The 15082-nt window shown below is 35.6% G+C and overlaps 1 protein-coding gene across 39 annotated transcripts in view; it reads left to right on the top strand.

The window, feature by feature from the left end:
- LOC145243611 (tumor protein D54-like) overlaps positions 1–2037 on the top strand; it is a 298992-nt gene extending 296955 nt beyond the window's left edge. For 38 of the 39 annotated variants that reach the window (XM_080106632.1, XM_080106631.1, XM_080106634.1 and 35 more), the window contains one exon: positions 307–774. In XM_080106632.1, coding sequence (XP_079962758.1) covers positions 307–429 — 123 coding nt within the window. In that variant the 3' untranslated portion in view covers positions 430–774. Of the gene's footprint in view, positions 1–306 lie in introns of all 39 variants that reach the window. The other variant, XM_080106622.1, reaches the window with a different exon arrangement.
- The last annotated feature ends 13045 nt before the right edge of the window (positions 2038–15082 follow it).

A 15082-nucleotide genomic window follows, 5' to 3' on the forward strand; every position in this document is an offset into this window, starting at 1 on the left:
TTGATTTTATAAATTTATTTTGATTTTATAAATTTTTTTATTTTATAAATCATTTTGGATTTTATAATTTTTTTTTTTATTATTTTATAAATCTTTGGATTTTATAAATCTTTTTTTTTTATTTTATAAATCTTTTTTTGGATTTTATAATTCTTGTTTTTGGATTTTATAAATCTTGTTTTTGATTTTTATAAAAAAATTTTAATATTGCAACTTTTTTGATTTTATAATGTTTAATTAAAATAATTTTTCTTTTTCTTTTTCTTTTTTTTTTTTTTCTTTTTTTTTTTTTTTTCAAATTTGCAGTCTCGGGTGAAAGGCAGTCGATCTGACAACAGCATCGACGAGGCTTTCCAGGCGGCCAGTGCTCCGACTACTCCAAGATCAGAAGATAATCCTCCCCTGCCCGAGGAGAAGGTCCCTCTGTAAAGTGGCAGAGGTCTCTTTGAACCTGCTGTCCTCCCAACCTGAACCAACACATCCCCATTCTTTTGTTTTTCTCTCTCTTTCCTTCCCTATTTACAAATTATTTACAAGTCAAACAAAGCAACAATAAAAAAACAACAACAAAAATATCGCCAACAACAAAAGATTGTAACTTTTTACCATTCCATTTTGATTATTCTGACTTGATAAATAACTTGCCTTTCTCTTACTCGCATACAAAAAAAAAAAAAAAAAAAAAAAAGACACCACAATTAGTTTAAACCGTTATTTCACCCATCGGGTGAGTATTTGTTAGATATATTATTAAATATCTATATATTAGCAAAACTCTGTGTCTGTTGTTATCTTAGTTGGTTGCTTGTCACAGTGCATACTTTCTGTCTGTGCATGTCGGAGGAAGGACAAATGGCGTCAGGAATGGTCGAACGGTAAGAGAAGTAAGTGGAGGAATGGAATGATCCACATAAAAAGAAGAGATCGGATCGATCATGACGTCATGCGAATCGACCCATTTTCATAGTAGCATGAGTGTTCGCTGAGCCAGAGACCAAGGTTCAATCCTAGGTCAAGTCATACCAAAGTTGAAAAAAAAAAATGGTAGTTGATGTCCCTTTGCTAAACATTCAGCATTATAAGGTCAGGATCAAGGGTAAGTGGAGTGATTTTGCCTGTACTTTACGTTTTATGGTGTCGCAAGAGTTTCGTGAATATTTAGAAATGTCAAAATGGTTTTGTCATAAATATTTGAAATTTTCAAATATTCATGAAACTTTTTTGTGAGTTCAGATAAACCCTCTCTCTCTATTTTCTCTTTCTCTACTTTCTTCTCCTCTCTCTCTTTCCTCTCTCCTTCGTCTCCTCTCTCTCTCCTTCGTCTCCTCTCTCCTTCGTCTCCTTCGTCACATCTCTCCTTCGTCTCCTCTCTCTCTCCTTCATCTCCTCTCTCTCTCTCCTTCATCTCCTCTCTCTCTCTCCTTCATCTCCTCTCTCTCTCCTTCATCTCCTCTCTCTCTCCTTCGTCTCCTCTCTCTCTCCTTCGTCTCCTCTCTCTCTCCTTCGTCTCCTCTCTCTCTCCTTCGTCTCCGCTCTCTCTCCTTCGTCTCCGCTCTCTCTCCTTCGTCTCCTCTCTCTCTCCTTCGTCTCCTCTCTCTCTCCTTCGTCTCCTCTCTCTCTCCTTCGTCTCCTCTCTCTCTCCTTCGTCTCCTCTCTCTCTCCTTCGTCTCCTCTCTCTCTCCTTCGTCTCCTCTCTCTCTCCTTCGTCTCCTCTCTCTCTCCTTCGTCTCCTCTCTCTCTCCTTCGTCTCCTCTCTCTCTCCTTCGTCTCCTCTCTCTCTCCTTCGTCTCCTCTCTCTCTCTTTCCTCTCTCCTTCTTCTCCCCTCTCTCTCTTTCCTCTCTCCTTCTTCTCCCCTCTCTCTCTTTCCTCTCTCCTTCTTCTCCCCTCTCTCTCTTTCCTCTCTCCTTCTTCTCCCCTCTCTCTCTTTCCTCTCTCCTTCTTCTCCCCTCTCTCTCTTTCCTCTCTCCTTCTTCTCCCCTCTCTCTCTTTCCTCTCTCCTTCTTCTCCCCTCTCTCTCTTTCCTCTCTCCTTCTTCTCCCCTCTCTCTCTTTCCTCTCTCCTTCTTCTTCTCCTCTCTCTCTCTTTCCTCTCTCCTTCTTCTTCTCCTCTCTCTCTCTTTCCTCTCTCCTTCTTCTTCTCCTCTCTCTCTCTCTCTTTCCTCTCTCCTTCTTTTCCTCTCTCTCTCTTTCACTCTACTTTCTTTTACTCTCCTCCTCCTCTCTCTTTCTTCTTTGACCTTCTCTCTTTCTCCTCTTTCTTCTCTAAATTATTTGCATCATCCCATTCATATCATTTACTCTTTACTAAGTTTTCTGCTTTTCCTCCTGCTACCTAAAAGATTCATGTACAGGTGAAGAGTGTGCACGGTGACAAGCAAGATCAGAGTTTTAGTCGCATATAAATTTAACTGCTGCTACCCCCCCTCCCTTTCTCTCTCTTGTCGTTAGTCTGCAGCACGTTCTTATCTCAAATGATCCATGTTTGGACGACAGAACAAATTAAATTCGTGACCGGACAATTCCTGCTCAAAATTAATGATCGGATTGCATGAAACTGACAGTCACCATGGAAACTGAATCCATTGATTTGAATTCATATTTACATATGCTCTCTTTCTCTCCCTCCTCCTCCTCTCTTCCTTTCTCTCTCCCTCTACTAGTGAGCACTCGACCCTCATAAATATTTCCAATAGAAAAACAAAAAGTTCTTTCTTCTTCAATCTCTTTTGATGTTTGACTGTTAATAATAATTATGCGATGAAACTCTTTCTGCCGTTTTGAAAAGAATGATTCTTCCAACAATTTAAAAAAAAAGAAAAAAAAATTATGGATCATGTATACAATAAGCACCCCAAACGAAATATTTAAACAACATTTGCTTCTTCACTGTGTTTTTTGATCTCTATCAGCAAAATTGAATAAAATGAAAAATACACAAAAAAAAAAAAAAAAAAAATCAGATAGACAGTGAGATATTTCAAAACTTTATTTTTTCTGTTGCCACCTGGACTTTGTGTTAGTGATAGAGTCAAGGAGAGGCATGTAATTTTTTATGTTTTTAACACGACGGTATCTTGACATGAATTTGAAACTAAATAAAACCTTAATGTTATGAACACATAGTTTTCCATAATCCTTACACTAATCCTAAATGCGAATGAATAGTGGGAATGAGGATGTCCACCCTCCCAGGCCTTGCCACCCGGCTTTCGGGTGGGGCAAGTTTATTGCTTGTCGCCTGAGGCGCCCCAACCAAGGAATGCTGACAGGGATGTTCAGGCAATTTTTGCCGAGCCAAGAGTGCTCCTCCTTTAAGGGAGCTTGCCTATCTCCCACCTTCCGGGTCCTGGATATGACCTTGAACTATATCCGATGGTGAGGCCCCAGCTTCTGGGCTTTGGGAAGTGTGGAGCCATCCTTTAATTGCCATTGCTCCCAGGTCCACTCTGACCAGGAGTGGTGTAGTACCTGTTAGGGTCCCAACTGTGGGTTTAAATAGAAACTGACTTAGAAAAAAATGTATATGTTCTATTAAAAATTTTGTTCTTCAAAATCACTGGATTTGGCATTAAATAACCTGAAAAGGGTTGATATGCCGTAAAACAACCAACCTTCCCCCCCCCCCACTCCACACACACCTTCCGACCTTGTGTCACATAATATTCTGGTGGGGAGCATTTAAATATCAACCCTAAATGCTGATGACAATATAAAATATAAATTCAAAAAAAAACACTGGAAAAGGCGTATGCAACGTTAATTCTCAATCTTTAGTTTACAGAAACCATAAAGTTAAATTTTGCCAACAATTTTGCATGAATTCATTTTCAGTACGGTTCCCTGTTTGATCACCGAAGTTAAGCAACATTAAGCCTGGTCAGTTGTAAAATGGGTGACCATTTGGGACTTTCAGGTGCTGTATGTGCTCTCCGCTTATCTCGGCATTGTTTCCAGTCGTTCTGGACTTCTTGCCATTGGACTCAAGCAGTGCCAATTCAGGAAAGGTGTGGTTGGAGATTGCGCAACCCTTACCTCACAATTTTAATGTGCAGCCACCTTGACAGGGGGTATCCATTGTCTTTCGAGATTGAATGGAAGGATTGCACATTTTGTGGGGAATCTACACTTATGATTTACAATATCTATCAGACTAACATTTCAACATACAAAAGTCACATGGCTAATTTTTTTTTTTTTTTTTTAATTAAAAAAAAAAAAAAATGTGATTTTTTTTATTGTTGAATTTTTATCCGACTAAAATTTTAAATGCAAAATTTCCATAAAACATGACATAAATTTTTTTGTTTCAAAATAAAAGCTGACTTTAAAATTTTTTAATAGAATTTCATTCTAGGGGTGCTTGTTGTATACATGGTCCAGACCTTCGTTTTAATTTGGCCTAAATTGAATGTTTCTTCTTTCTAAATTACAATTTTCTTTCTTTTTTTTTTTTAATTATCATTTTCATTTTTTTCTCTTTCCCCTCTTTTTTTTTTTCTTCTTTCTTTACATAACATGTCTTGCCGCCCCCCCTCTTTACATTCGATTCACGCAGATGTCTGCAATATCAACTTGTATGTGATATAACAAAAAATAATATTAATATTGATAGATGATGGCACTTGATATTTTTTTTTAAACTTTTTGCAGAGGTCAGTTAATTTGCTGACCTCTGCTGAGGAAAAATGCTCATATAATTTGGTTGAAGAAAAACTCGCTAGTGTGTGAAAATGGTTTTTGACGGTCGAAGAAATGAATAAATATTTGGATTTTTTTTTTTTATAATTCAATTTTAGTATCATTACGACATTAATGATGAAAATAAATTGTAAAAGTTAAATTTCATTTTTTTGTTGTTTTAAATCTTTTTTTTTTTCTTTTAATAAAATAATTTGGTATTGAGGAAAATGTAGTTTCTCGTCTTTTTTATGTGTTGTGTATGCGTGGTTGTGATGTGAATTATTCTCCTCGACAGAAGTATTTGAGAAAACCAAACTTACATAAATACATTGTAAAATTTGTCTCATTTTTGATAGTTCAAAGATTTTAATCACGCTTAATTAAATAGCTAGCCTGGGTGCCAAGCGTTGCTCGGGTTTTTGGAGGTGAGCTAAGCAAAAGCAAAAATATTGATACTAGGCCGGCAACCTCGAACCCGTCACACGAAGGAGAAAAAGAATGTGAAAAAAAATTGATAATAGGCCGGCAACCTCGAACCCGTCACACGAAGGAGAAAAAGAATGTGAAAAAAAATTGATAATAGGCCGGCAACCTCGAACCCGTCACACGAAGGAGAAAAAGAATGTGAAAAAAAATTGATAATAGGCCGGCAACCTCGAACCCGTCACACGAAGGAGAAAAAGAATGTGAAAAAAAATTGATAATAGGCCGGCAACCTCGAACCCGTCCCACGAAGAAGAAAAAGAATGTGAAAAAAATTGATAATAGGCCGGCAACCTCGAACCCGTCCCACGAAGAAGAAAAAGAATGTGAAAAAAATTGATAATAGGCCGGCAACCTCGAACCCGTCCCACGAAGAAGAAAAAGAATGTGAAAAAAATTGATAATAGGCCGGCAACCTCGAACCCGTCCCACGAAGAAGAAAAAGAATGTGAAAAAAATTGATAATAGGCCGGCAACCTCGAACCCGTCCCACGAAGAAGAAAAAGAATGTGAAAAAAATTGATAATAGGCCGGCAACCTCGAACCCGTCCCACGAAGAAGAAAAAGAATGTGAAAAAAATTGATAATAGGCCGGCAACCTCGAACCCGTCCCACGAAGGAGAAAAAGAACATGAAAAAAAAGTGATGTGTTTGCTGTTGCACCATCGCCAAACCGGAAGTGACATAGGTTTAAATTAAGGTTAGATAATCAAAAAGAGGCAATGACTTTTGAAAATATCGGCGAAAAAAGCGACTCATCCTTGTAGAAAAGTACCCAGTTGAGGGTGAAGGAATTAATGTTTTTGGCTAATTTTTTGCTATTTATCGTCTGAAGGGTCAATCTTCAAAATGATATCGATCTCGTGAAAATCCATCGCCTCTGTTGAAAGTTTTAGGCAGACATACATACATTTAAACAGAAAGGTGATATTTATATTAAAGACTAGCAGTGGTATCCGGCGATGCTCGGGTGTTTTGAGGTGTGTGTGGTTTGGGGTAAATCCCCAAAAAAAAGTTTTGGTAGGTGAGTATGAGGATCGAACCCGAACCCTTGAGGCAAAGTTGGAAATTAAAGTGTGAAAAAAAAAAAAAACGTGCGACGTTAACCATTGGGCCACCACGATATACAATGTAGACACGTTTGAATTTATTTATTTAATTATTAAAAACAGGTGTCCGTAATAAACGTTAACTCTGCTGCTTCGATTTGACCTAATTAAGAAGGTCAAATAGAAGTCACGCAGCTAACTTTTGCTGCGAGGCAGTGTTTGGGTTTGTTTACCCAAATTTGACTGTTTTTTCCCCCAGAAGATGTTGGGGAGGGGGAAAGCAGCTCCCAATTGTCCAGATTGAATAGCAATTGTCTGATATACAAGATTGATGAAAGCTGTTGCCCGGGTGTTTGGAGGTAAATCAAAACTCGGGGGAGGGGTAAAAATTTTTTTAAAGTTTTGGTAGGGAGGGGTAAAATAAAAAATAAAAAAAGTTTTGGTAGGTGAGTATGAGGATCGAACCCGAACTCTTGAGGCAAAGTTGGAAATTAAAGTGTGAAAAAAATAGTGCCACGTTAACCATTGGCGCACCGTGAGATACTAACAGAAACACATTTCAATTTATTTAATTACTTAGATTTGGCAGGTTCATGTTAATGAGGTCAAGTTTGACTGCGGGATAGTATTTCATTTACTGCGGGAACGCTTTTTATTATTTTTATTTTCCCAAGATGTTGGGGGGGGGCAGCTCCCCTTGTCCAAATTGAATAGCAATTGTTTGATATATGGAAAATATATCCACATTGATCAAGGCTGATTGCTTTCGGACATTTCCAGCGATCGCCACCCAAAAAATACCGCCAGAATTAGTGTCGCTTTTATTATAGGAAAAAGCCTAATCCACATGCGGCGAGCGACAAATGTTGAATATTTATCTTCCCGAAATCGAGCAAATTAAATAGACAGGCGAGCTCCATTGTTAACTCGGAGATATTATGATTTCTATGTGATATAAAAAGTTTTAAGAAGTTGCGAACCGACCGACCGCTTCTCTTAAAAAAGCCTTTCTTGGACATACACAAAAAGCGAACATACATACATACACACATTTTCACTTTTATATATATATACTAGCGGGGGGTACCCGGCGATGCCCAGGTGTCTTGAGGTAATTCAAAACTCCGGGGGGGGGGGGGGTAAATAATCATAAAAAAATGTTTTGGTAGGTATGAGAATCGAACCCGTACCTTTTGAGTTGGAAATTAATGTGTGAAAAAAAAAACGTGCGATGTTACCATTGGGCCACCGTGACATACAGCCTAGACGTGTTTGAATTTATTTATCTAACTATAACTATAAAAACAGGCGTGCGTAATAAAAGTTAACTTTGCTGCTTCCATTTGACCTAATTAAGAAGGTCAAATAGAAGTCACGCAGCGTAAGCGTCTGAGTTTGTTTATCGAAATTTGACTGTCTGATATACAAGAATCTGATATACAAGATTGATCAAAGCTGATTGCTTCTGGACGTTTTTCCCGGCGCAATGCCGCGAACACGTCTGTTTGAGTTTAGTTTCACTTTATTTATTACTAAAAAGCCCGATCAACACGCGAGAAGCCAAAATAGCAATAATTTTGTAAAAATCGACGTAAATAAATCTATACGCTACGCGGTTTCCTAATTCCTAGATATTATTATATAGGACCTATATACACAGTTTTAAGCGATAGTAACGAACCCGGGAGCGTGTGCTTGAAAAGCCTTTTGAAGACATACACGAAATGGTCACACACATGTTGCCTTTTATATATATAGATATATAGATAAATTCCTAACAAATATCGAAGTAATAAATTTCCAACAAAATATGAAAATAACTTTCCAATAAAAAATATCAATTTGCCGGACTTACAAAAAAAGTGCACACACTAACACATTTTTTGCTTTTATATAATACACTAGCAGGGGTACCCGGCATTGCCTGGGTGTGGAGGGATGGCGTAAATCAAAACAACAGTAGGCAGTTCCGGTGGAGAGCGATGTTAAAAAAAAAAAAAAAAAAAAAAAAAAAAACCTGGTAGTAGCAAGATGGTCCAGGTGGGGTGGGGGAAAGGTGTTAAAAAAGTGGTAGGAGGCAGGCAGGCTCAAACCTGTTACATGAAGAAAAAAAAGGTGAAAAAAACCTAACGCCTTAGCTGTTGCATCCATTACGAAACCAGAAGTTGAGAGCGTTCAAACTAAGGGTAGTCAATCCAACGGAGATGATGACTTTGTGAAAATTTCGACACAAAAACCGACCCCCTCCCTGTGGAAAATGGCCTAGGTGAAGGAATTAATGTTTTGGGCCAATTTTTCGATATTTGTCGTCTGAGAGACCAAGCTTTACAACGATACCAATTTTATTAAAACTATAATGAAGTCACAGGTGATTATCCAAAATGTCTTTGTAGATATTCGAGTGGGCGAGTTAATTAGTTATATGTTGGCTAATAGACAGTAATGAATGCAAAACAGTAATAACACGTGATTAACCAAAACTTTAAATTTGCAAAATTCATTTTGTTTGATAGTTGAATCGAATAGTTAACAAGTAAATGTCTACACGAATGCACAGAAATAAAATGAAATAACAGTTGAGTGAGATAAGTTTGATTTCTGAAATTTATTAGATATTTGATCAGAATAGTTAATTATTGATTTTATTAACTAATATAACGAAATCAATAAACACAACAGTTTACTAACAGATAATTAAAAATCCAGTTCTAAAATGTATTCGTCTTTGTATTAAATATTCAAGTGGGTGAGTTAACTGGTCACTATTTTAGCTAATACACAGCAATTAATAACAAAATAAAAATGAATTACAAACAGGAATTTATATATATATATATATATATATATATATATATATATATATATATTAAATGATAATTATTCATTTTACCTACAGGGACTAGTGTTTCATGCTTACGCAATCATCAGTGTAGGGTAACAATTCCTACCAATCATGGGATTCAAACACCCCCCCCCACACACACACACACATATATATCAAAAAATAAATGTTTACATGTAAATCTCCGGTTTACAGTTTTTATTTATGCTTATGGTATGTATGTATGTATGTATATATATATATATATATATATATATATATATATATAACAAAATTAATAAAACATATTAAAAACACTTAAAGAAGAGTTAAAAATATTTCATTTTCCAAAAGGAAACACAAATTAAGTGGATTGTCCTAGGGTAACAATTCCTACCAATCATGGGATTCAAACACCCCCCCCCCACACACACACACATATATCAAAAAATAAATGTTTACATGTAAATCTCCGGTTTACAGTTTTTATTTATGCTTATGGTATATATATATATATATATATATATATATATATAAACAATTAATAAAACATATTAAAAACACTTAAAGAAGAGTTAAAAACATTTCATTTTCAAAAAGGAAACACAAATTAAGTGGATTGTCCTTAATCCACAGACTTTTGAAAGAAATACTTTCCTTCTCTCCAGAGGATAGGAATTAGCAAAAAGCAGAATCGCATTTTGCTTGCAAAGTATTTAGTGAAACTACAAGTAAGCCAAAGATTTTACTTAGTAAAAAATAGTGAAGCAGAGGGAATGAGGAAAAAAAGAAACTGGTTTCACGTGAATGGATGGTCTGGTGAAGAGTAGAAAATCCAATAACGATAAAATCCAAAAAAAGTTGATTCAAGTTCCATATCCACAAGTAAAAATCCAAAGGAATCGCGTTACTTGAAGATGTTTCGATGTCATCCAAATTTTATATGTCTATAATATTCAGCTGTGTGTGTGTGTGGTCACGAATAGGCTCCTATATGGTTGACTATTTAAAAAAAACTCATTACATATAATGATAGAAGATGTATCGAGACACAGGAATGGGTATGTTTGATCTGGCAGAACGGTGATTCATTAAAATTGTGGGGTCTGCGTACGCGCCTGGTCCACAAAGTATGGAAATAAAAAATTTAAAAATTAAAACAAACGTTCACAAGTGTTTTTGATATGGATGTACATAATAATACTTTGATAAGTATGTTTTAACTTAAATAGGGATGGTATAATAAAATTGTGGGGTCTGCGTTCGCGCCTGGCCTCCATAGAATGGAAATAGGCACAAACTTTAATAAAGACTTTTCATATCTATCTGCGTAAGTATACTTTGATAATTATGTTTCAGTTTGAAGAAATATGGTATAATAAAATTATGGGGTGTTCGTTCGCGCCTGACCTCCATAGAATGGAAATATGTCACAAAGTTTAACAAGGTTTTTTTAATATAGATCCACAGAATATTGTCATAAGTCTTTCAGTGTGAACAGGTATGGTATAATAGATTATGGGGTTTATCTATTTTATTTTTACTTTCATCATATTTTGCTTTGGTTTTGATACCCCCAAATTCGAAGCTATCTCTTTACAACCCTTCCTTTTCATAACCTATCATACTTTCATAAATCAGAGTCCATTTTCTGTAGGCTGTTTTTGAACCCAGTCAACGGGTATATATATATATATATATATATATATATAGTCTTTGAAGTTTTCAACCTTTAAAACTATACAAAAAAATATTTTTTATCATTCGTTAGAAAACCATCCAGTCAGTAAGTTATTTAATCACCTGCAATCACTACATCAACTCGCTCTCGAATTTACTATAGTACCAATAATTCATTTTTCAAGGGACCATCAGTTGTTTACCATGAAACACTGTTTCGGGGATTTAAAAACAAAACAGTATATTACATCATGGCTCCCCAGCAGTGTTGATCAAACACCACCACCCTTAATCTTAGAAGACATGTTACAAACATTTGATCCAATTTCCTATTCTTAATTGCAGTTACTAACCTTTTCATACTAAAAAAAATGAATTTCTTACCTGTGTGATTCATCAGTTTCCACATTTAAAATGGATATATTTTTTAATTTTATATATGGTTTAGTGGGGGATGCCCTTTTCTCTACCCTGCAACCCCTCTCCCACAGAAGAGACGTTGCGAGCCTATCCTTGTTTTATCGTTATTTTCATGGCAGGTGCTCGTCTGAACTCCAATCCCTGGTCCCCCCTCGCCAATCTTTCACGAAAAACACCCGTCTAGCTGAATCCACTGTGAAAAATTTCCCCCACTCTATATCTGTGCCTAAATCAAAACGCGGATTTCATGAACAAAGCTTCTTTCTTAGAACTGCACGCCTGTGGAACTCTGTTCCGTCTGCCTGCTTCCCTCCGGACTACAACTTGGATGTCTTCAAGTCTAATGTTAACAAATTCCTAATGAACCGCCCCCCTAATTAAACACTTCATCAAATCTCCTCACTAACGTAATGTACTTGCAATAACCCTTATCCCTGAGTGGCTTCCGGGCCTTGATAAGTGGTGATCACTGTGTAAAAAAAAAAAAAAAAAAAAAATATCTTTTTATAATAATATATTGAATTCAATTTTTTTTTTCTTACACCCATTTATGAATTATTTTACGGAATTCTGTCTTTTGGATGACCTTGAAATATTTTCCAGCAACGAGATGCCTTAGCCTTCTGTATTCCACTTTTTACCAACACTTTTTACCAACACCTTTTACCAACACTTTTTACCAACACTTTTTACCAACACTTTTTACCAACACCTTTTACCAACACTTTTTACCAACACTTCTGGATTTTACCGTCCTTGGATCTTAACTCTTCAGTCGAACATCTATTCACGTGAAATCGTTTTTCATTTTTTCCCATACCCTCTGCTTTACTGTTTTTTTTTTTTTTTACTTTTAGCAAGTACGCTCTATGGCTCACTTGCTGTTTCAATAAATACTTTATCAGCAAAATCTGATTCCGCATTTTGCTAATTCCTCTGATGAGAAGGAAAGTATTTCTTTCGAAACTTGAAGACAATCTATATTATTTGTGGTTCATTTTTGAAAATCAAATATGTTTTTAACTATGGCTAAAATGTTTTTTAACATATCTTATTAACTCTTATATACATATATATATATATATATATATATATATATTGGTATATTTAGGCAGCATTTTTTCATTCAAGCAAATAACATTAAATGCAACGGAGACATTTTGCTTTATGATTATTTTTTTTTTAATTTTTCGATTTTCCGTATAATCTTTCTTGTATCAAAATCAAAAATATTAATAAAAGTTCCATAGTTGTTGCGGTCACGAGCGCTTTCGATTCGTCGATGAATCATCTTCAGGTGTTGAACTAATATCTGCTTGAATAAATAAATATATATATACATATTTATTTATTTATTTAATTTAGAAAATTTATTCATTTTTGTAGATATTCGAGTGGGCGAGTTAATTAGTTAATATGTTAGCTAATACACAATAATAAAAAAAACGCAAGTGGCCAGTAATTAATAATGACCCGATTAATAAAGTAAAGTTTCATTTCAAAAATGTATTTATCTTTGTATTAGACATTCGAGTGGACGAGATAACTAGTTAAAATATTAACTAATTCACAGTAATTTATAAAATAACAGGTGTGTAAACAATGCCTTATTTCCAAAATTTCCCCCACTCTATATCTGTGCCTAAATCAAAACGCGGATTTCATGAGCAAAGCTTCTTTCTTAGAACTGCACGCCTGTGGAACTCTGTTCCGTCTGCCTACTTCCCTCCGGACTACAACTTGGATGTCTTCAAGTCTAATGTTAACAAATTCCTAATGAACCGCCCCCCCCTAATTAAACACTTCATAAAATCTCCTCACTAACGTGATGTACTTACAATAACCCTTATCCCTGAGTGGCTTCCGGGCCTTGATAAGTGGTGATCACTGTGTAAAAAAAAAAAAAAAAATTAATAATGACCCGATTAATAAAGTAAAGTTTCATTTCAAAAATGTATTTATCATTATTTTAGATTATCGCGTGGGTAAGTTAACTAGTTTATATATTAGCTAATTAACAATAATTAATAAAAATAAAAAGTTTATTTTTCAAAATGTATTCGTGTTTGTCTTAAATATTCGAGTGGGTAAGTTAACTAGTTTCATTATTTTTGTTACTCTAATAGTTTCTTCCTTCGATCTTCTAGACTTTGGAATTTCCTCCCAGTTTCCTGCTTCCCTGACATGCAGAAGTTTAAATGTAATATAAACAGACATCTCGTTGCCCAACTCCCTACATTGTATCTTTATAGATATCGTCCCAAATATTAGACACTTGTTTGGGGTGGAGAGTAAAAACAATTAATAGTAATTTATTAAAAAAAAGTTAAAGTTTATAAAATGTATTCGTCTTTGTTGTAGATATTCAAGTATGCGAGATACCTAGTTATTATATTAGCCAATGCGCAGTAATTAATAAAAACGACAATGAAGTAACTGCTGAGTAATCAAAGTTTAATTTTCAAAATGCATTCATGTTTGTGATAGACTTTTGAGAAATATTGGGGCCCTGCAGTGACGAAGAATCGAGTATGTTAGATCAAATATACAGTTTTTATTGCTAAATAAAAAGAATGATAGTATTTTTTTCGGAAACAAAAGGATAAATATTTGACAAAAGGAATTTAAAACAATAAACAATAACATTGGTTTCATTTGCAAACATCAAAGATTACTAAATTAGAGTTTTGCAGCAGCAATATAGGTTAACAAAATGATCGGTGGACGTCAGAGTTGCAAAACAGAGGAAAGAGATTTTAGATATAGTAACGAAAACCGGAGGGTTAGGATCAGAGAAAGTCGGGAAACAGAGATGCGGACAACAGTGTGTAGCTTGTGTTCTTCGGGGAGGCAACTTACCAATGTGTTTTAATTCGATCCAACATGCATCTGTTGAAAACGAAAATAAAATTGCATTAAAACTTGTAAAAATAACTTGTCTTGATGTTGTTTCGCAGGCAACCAAGTTGAAAGGATCTTTATTTCAGCGTCTTCAGGTCAAGTGCCAACCAACGGCAAACCGAGGAAGATTAGCCGTTAAGGAACTGTTCCGGTAATGTTTAATCGTCTTGTTTGTTGAACCTGTGTATTGTATACGTTAACACCCATACACGAACTTTCTCTCTCTACCCCCTCCCCCACACACACACCATGCATTGATACATTTATATAGAGCATGTTACATAAACGTTACATATATCCATGACAACAAAGAGCGATTTCATACATACATTTGTTATATAGTCGGTCTATATAATTTATTGGTTGCATTTTTATTAAATGTGTGTTAAATTATATGCTGTTCTTCTTTTGCAGTGGTTTTTGTAATCAAGCAGACGAACGTTTTAAATCATGAACACAAGTTTTATTTACAATTCAGTTGATAGGATATCACGAAAGATCGGTCAGTGTGTGGGTTTGGTGGTGTGGTGTCGAACGGGGCGACGGTAGAAGTCTCACTCACCTAACTGCTCTCTCTCTATCGTTCTCTCTCTGACTCTCTCTCTCTCTCTCTTTCTGTCTTTCTCTCTAACTCTCTCTCTCTCTCTCTCTCTCTCTCTATTTCTCTCTCTCTTTCTCTCTGACTCTCTCTTTCTCTCTGACTCTCTCTTTCTCACTTTGACTCTGACTTTCTCTCTCTCTCTGATTTCCTCTCTCTTTCTTTCTTTCTTTCTCTTTCTGTCTTTCTCTCTGACTGTCACTCTTTCTCTCTCTGACCCTCTCTCTCTCTGACTCTCTCTTTCTCTCTCTCTCTCTCTCTCTCTCTCTCTCTCTGACTCGTGTATTTTTTTTTTTCATTTCTTACATTGACATCAAATCAACATTCCTTGAATCGGAATGCTTCTGTGTTTGGTCGACGTTTCACCCTAGGTTAAAATGTATGTCGTTGCATTGTTTTGTTTTTAGGTCATTTTCCATGACCCCCAACACTTTGATCAGAATGTCGATT

This window comes from Euprymna scolopes, chromosome 22, assembly GCF_053919585.1.
Source record: "Euprymna scolopes isolate OS-2025 chromosome 22, ASM5391958v1, whole genome shotgun sequence".
NCBI classification, from domain to species: domain Eukaryota; kingdom Metazoa; phylum Mollusca; class Cephalopoda; order Sepiida; family Sepiolidae; genus Euprymna; species Euprymna scolopes.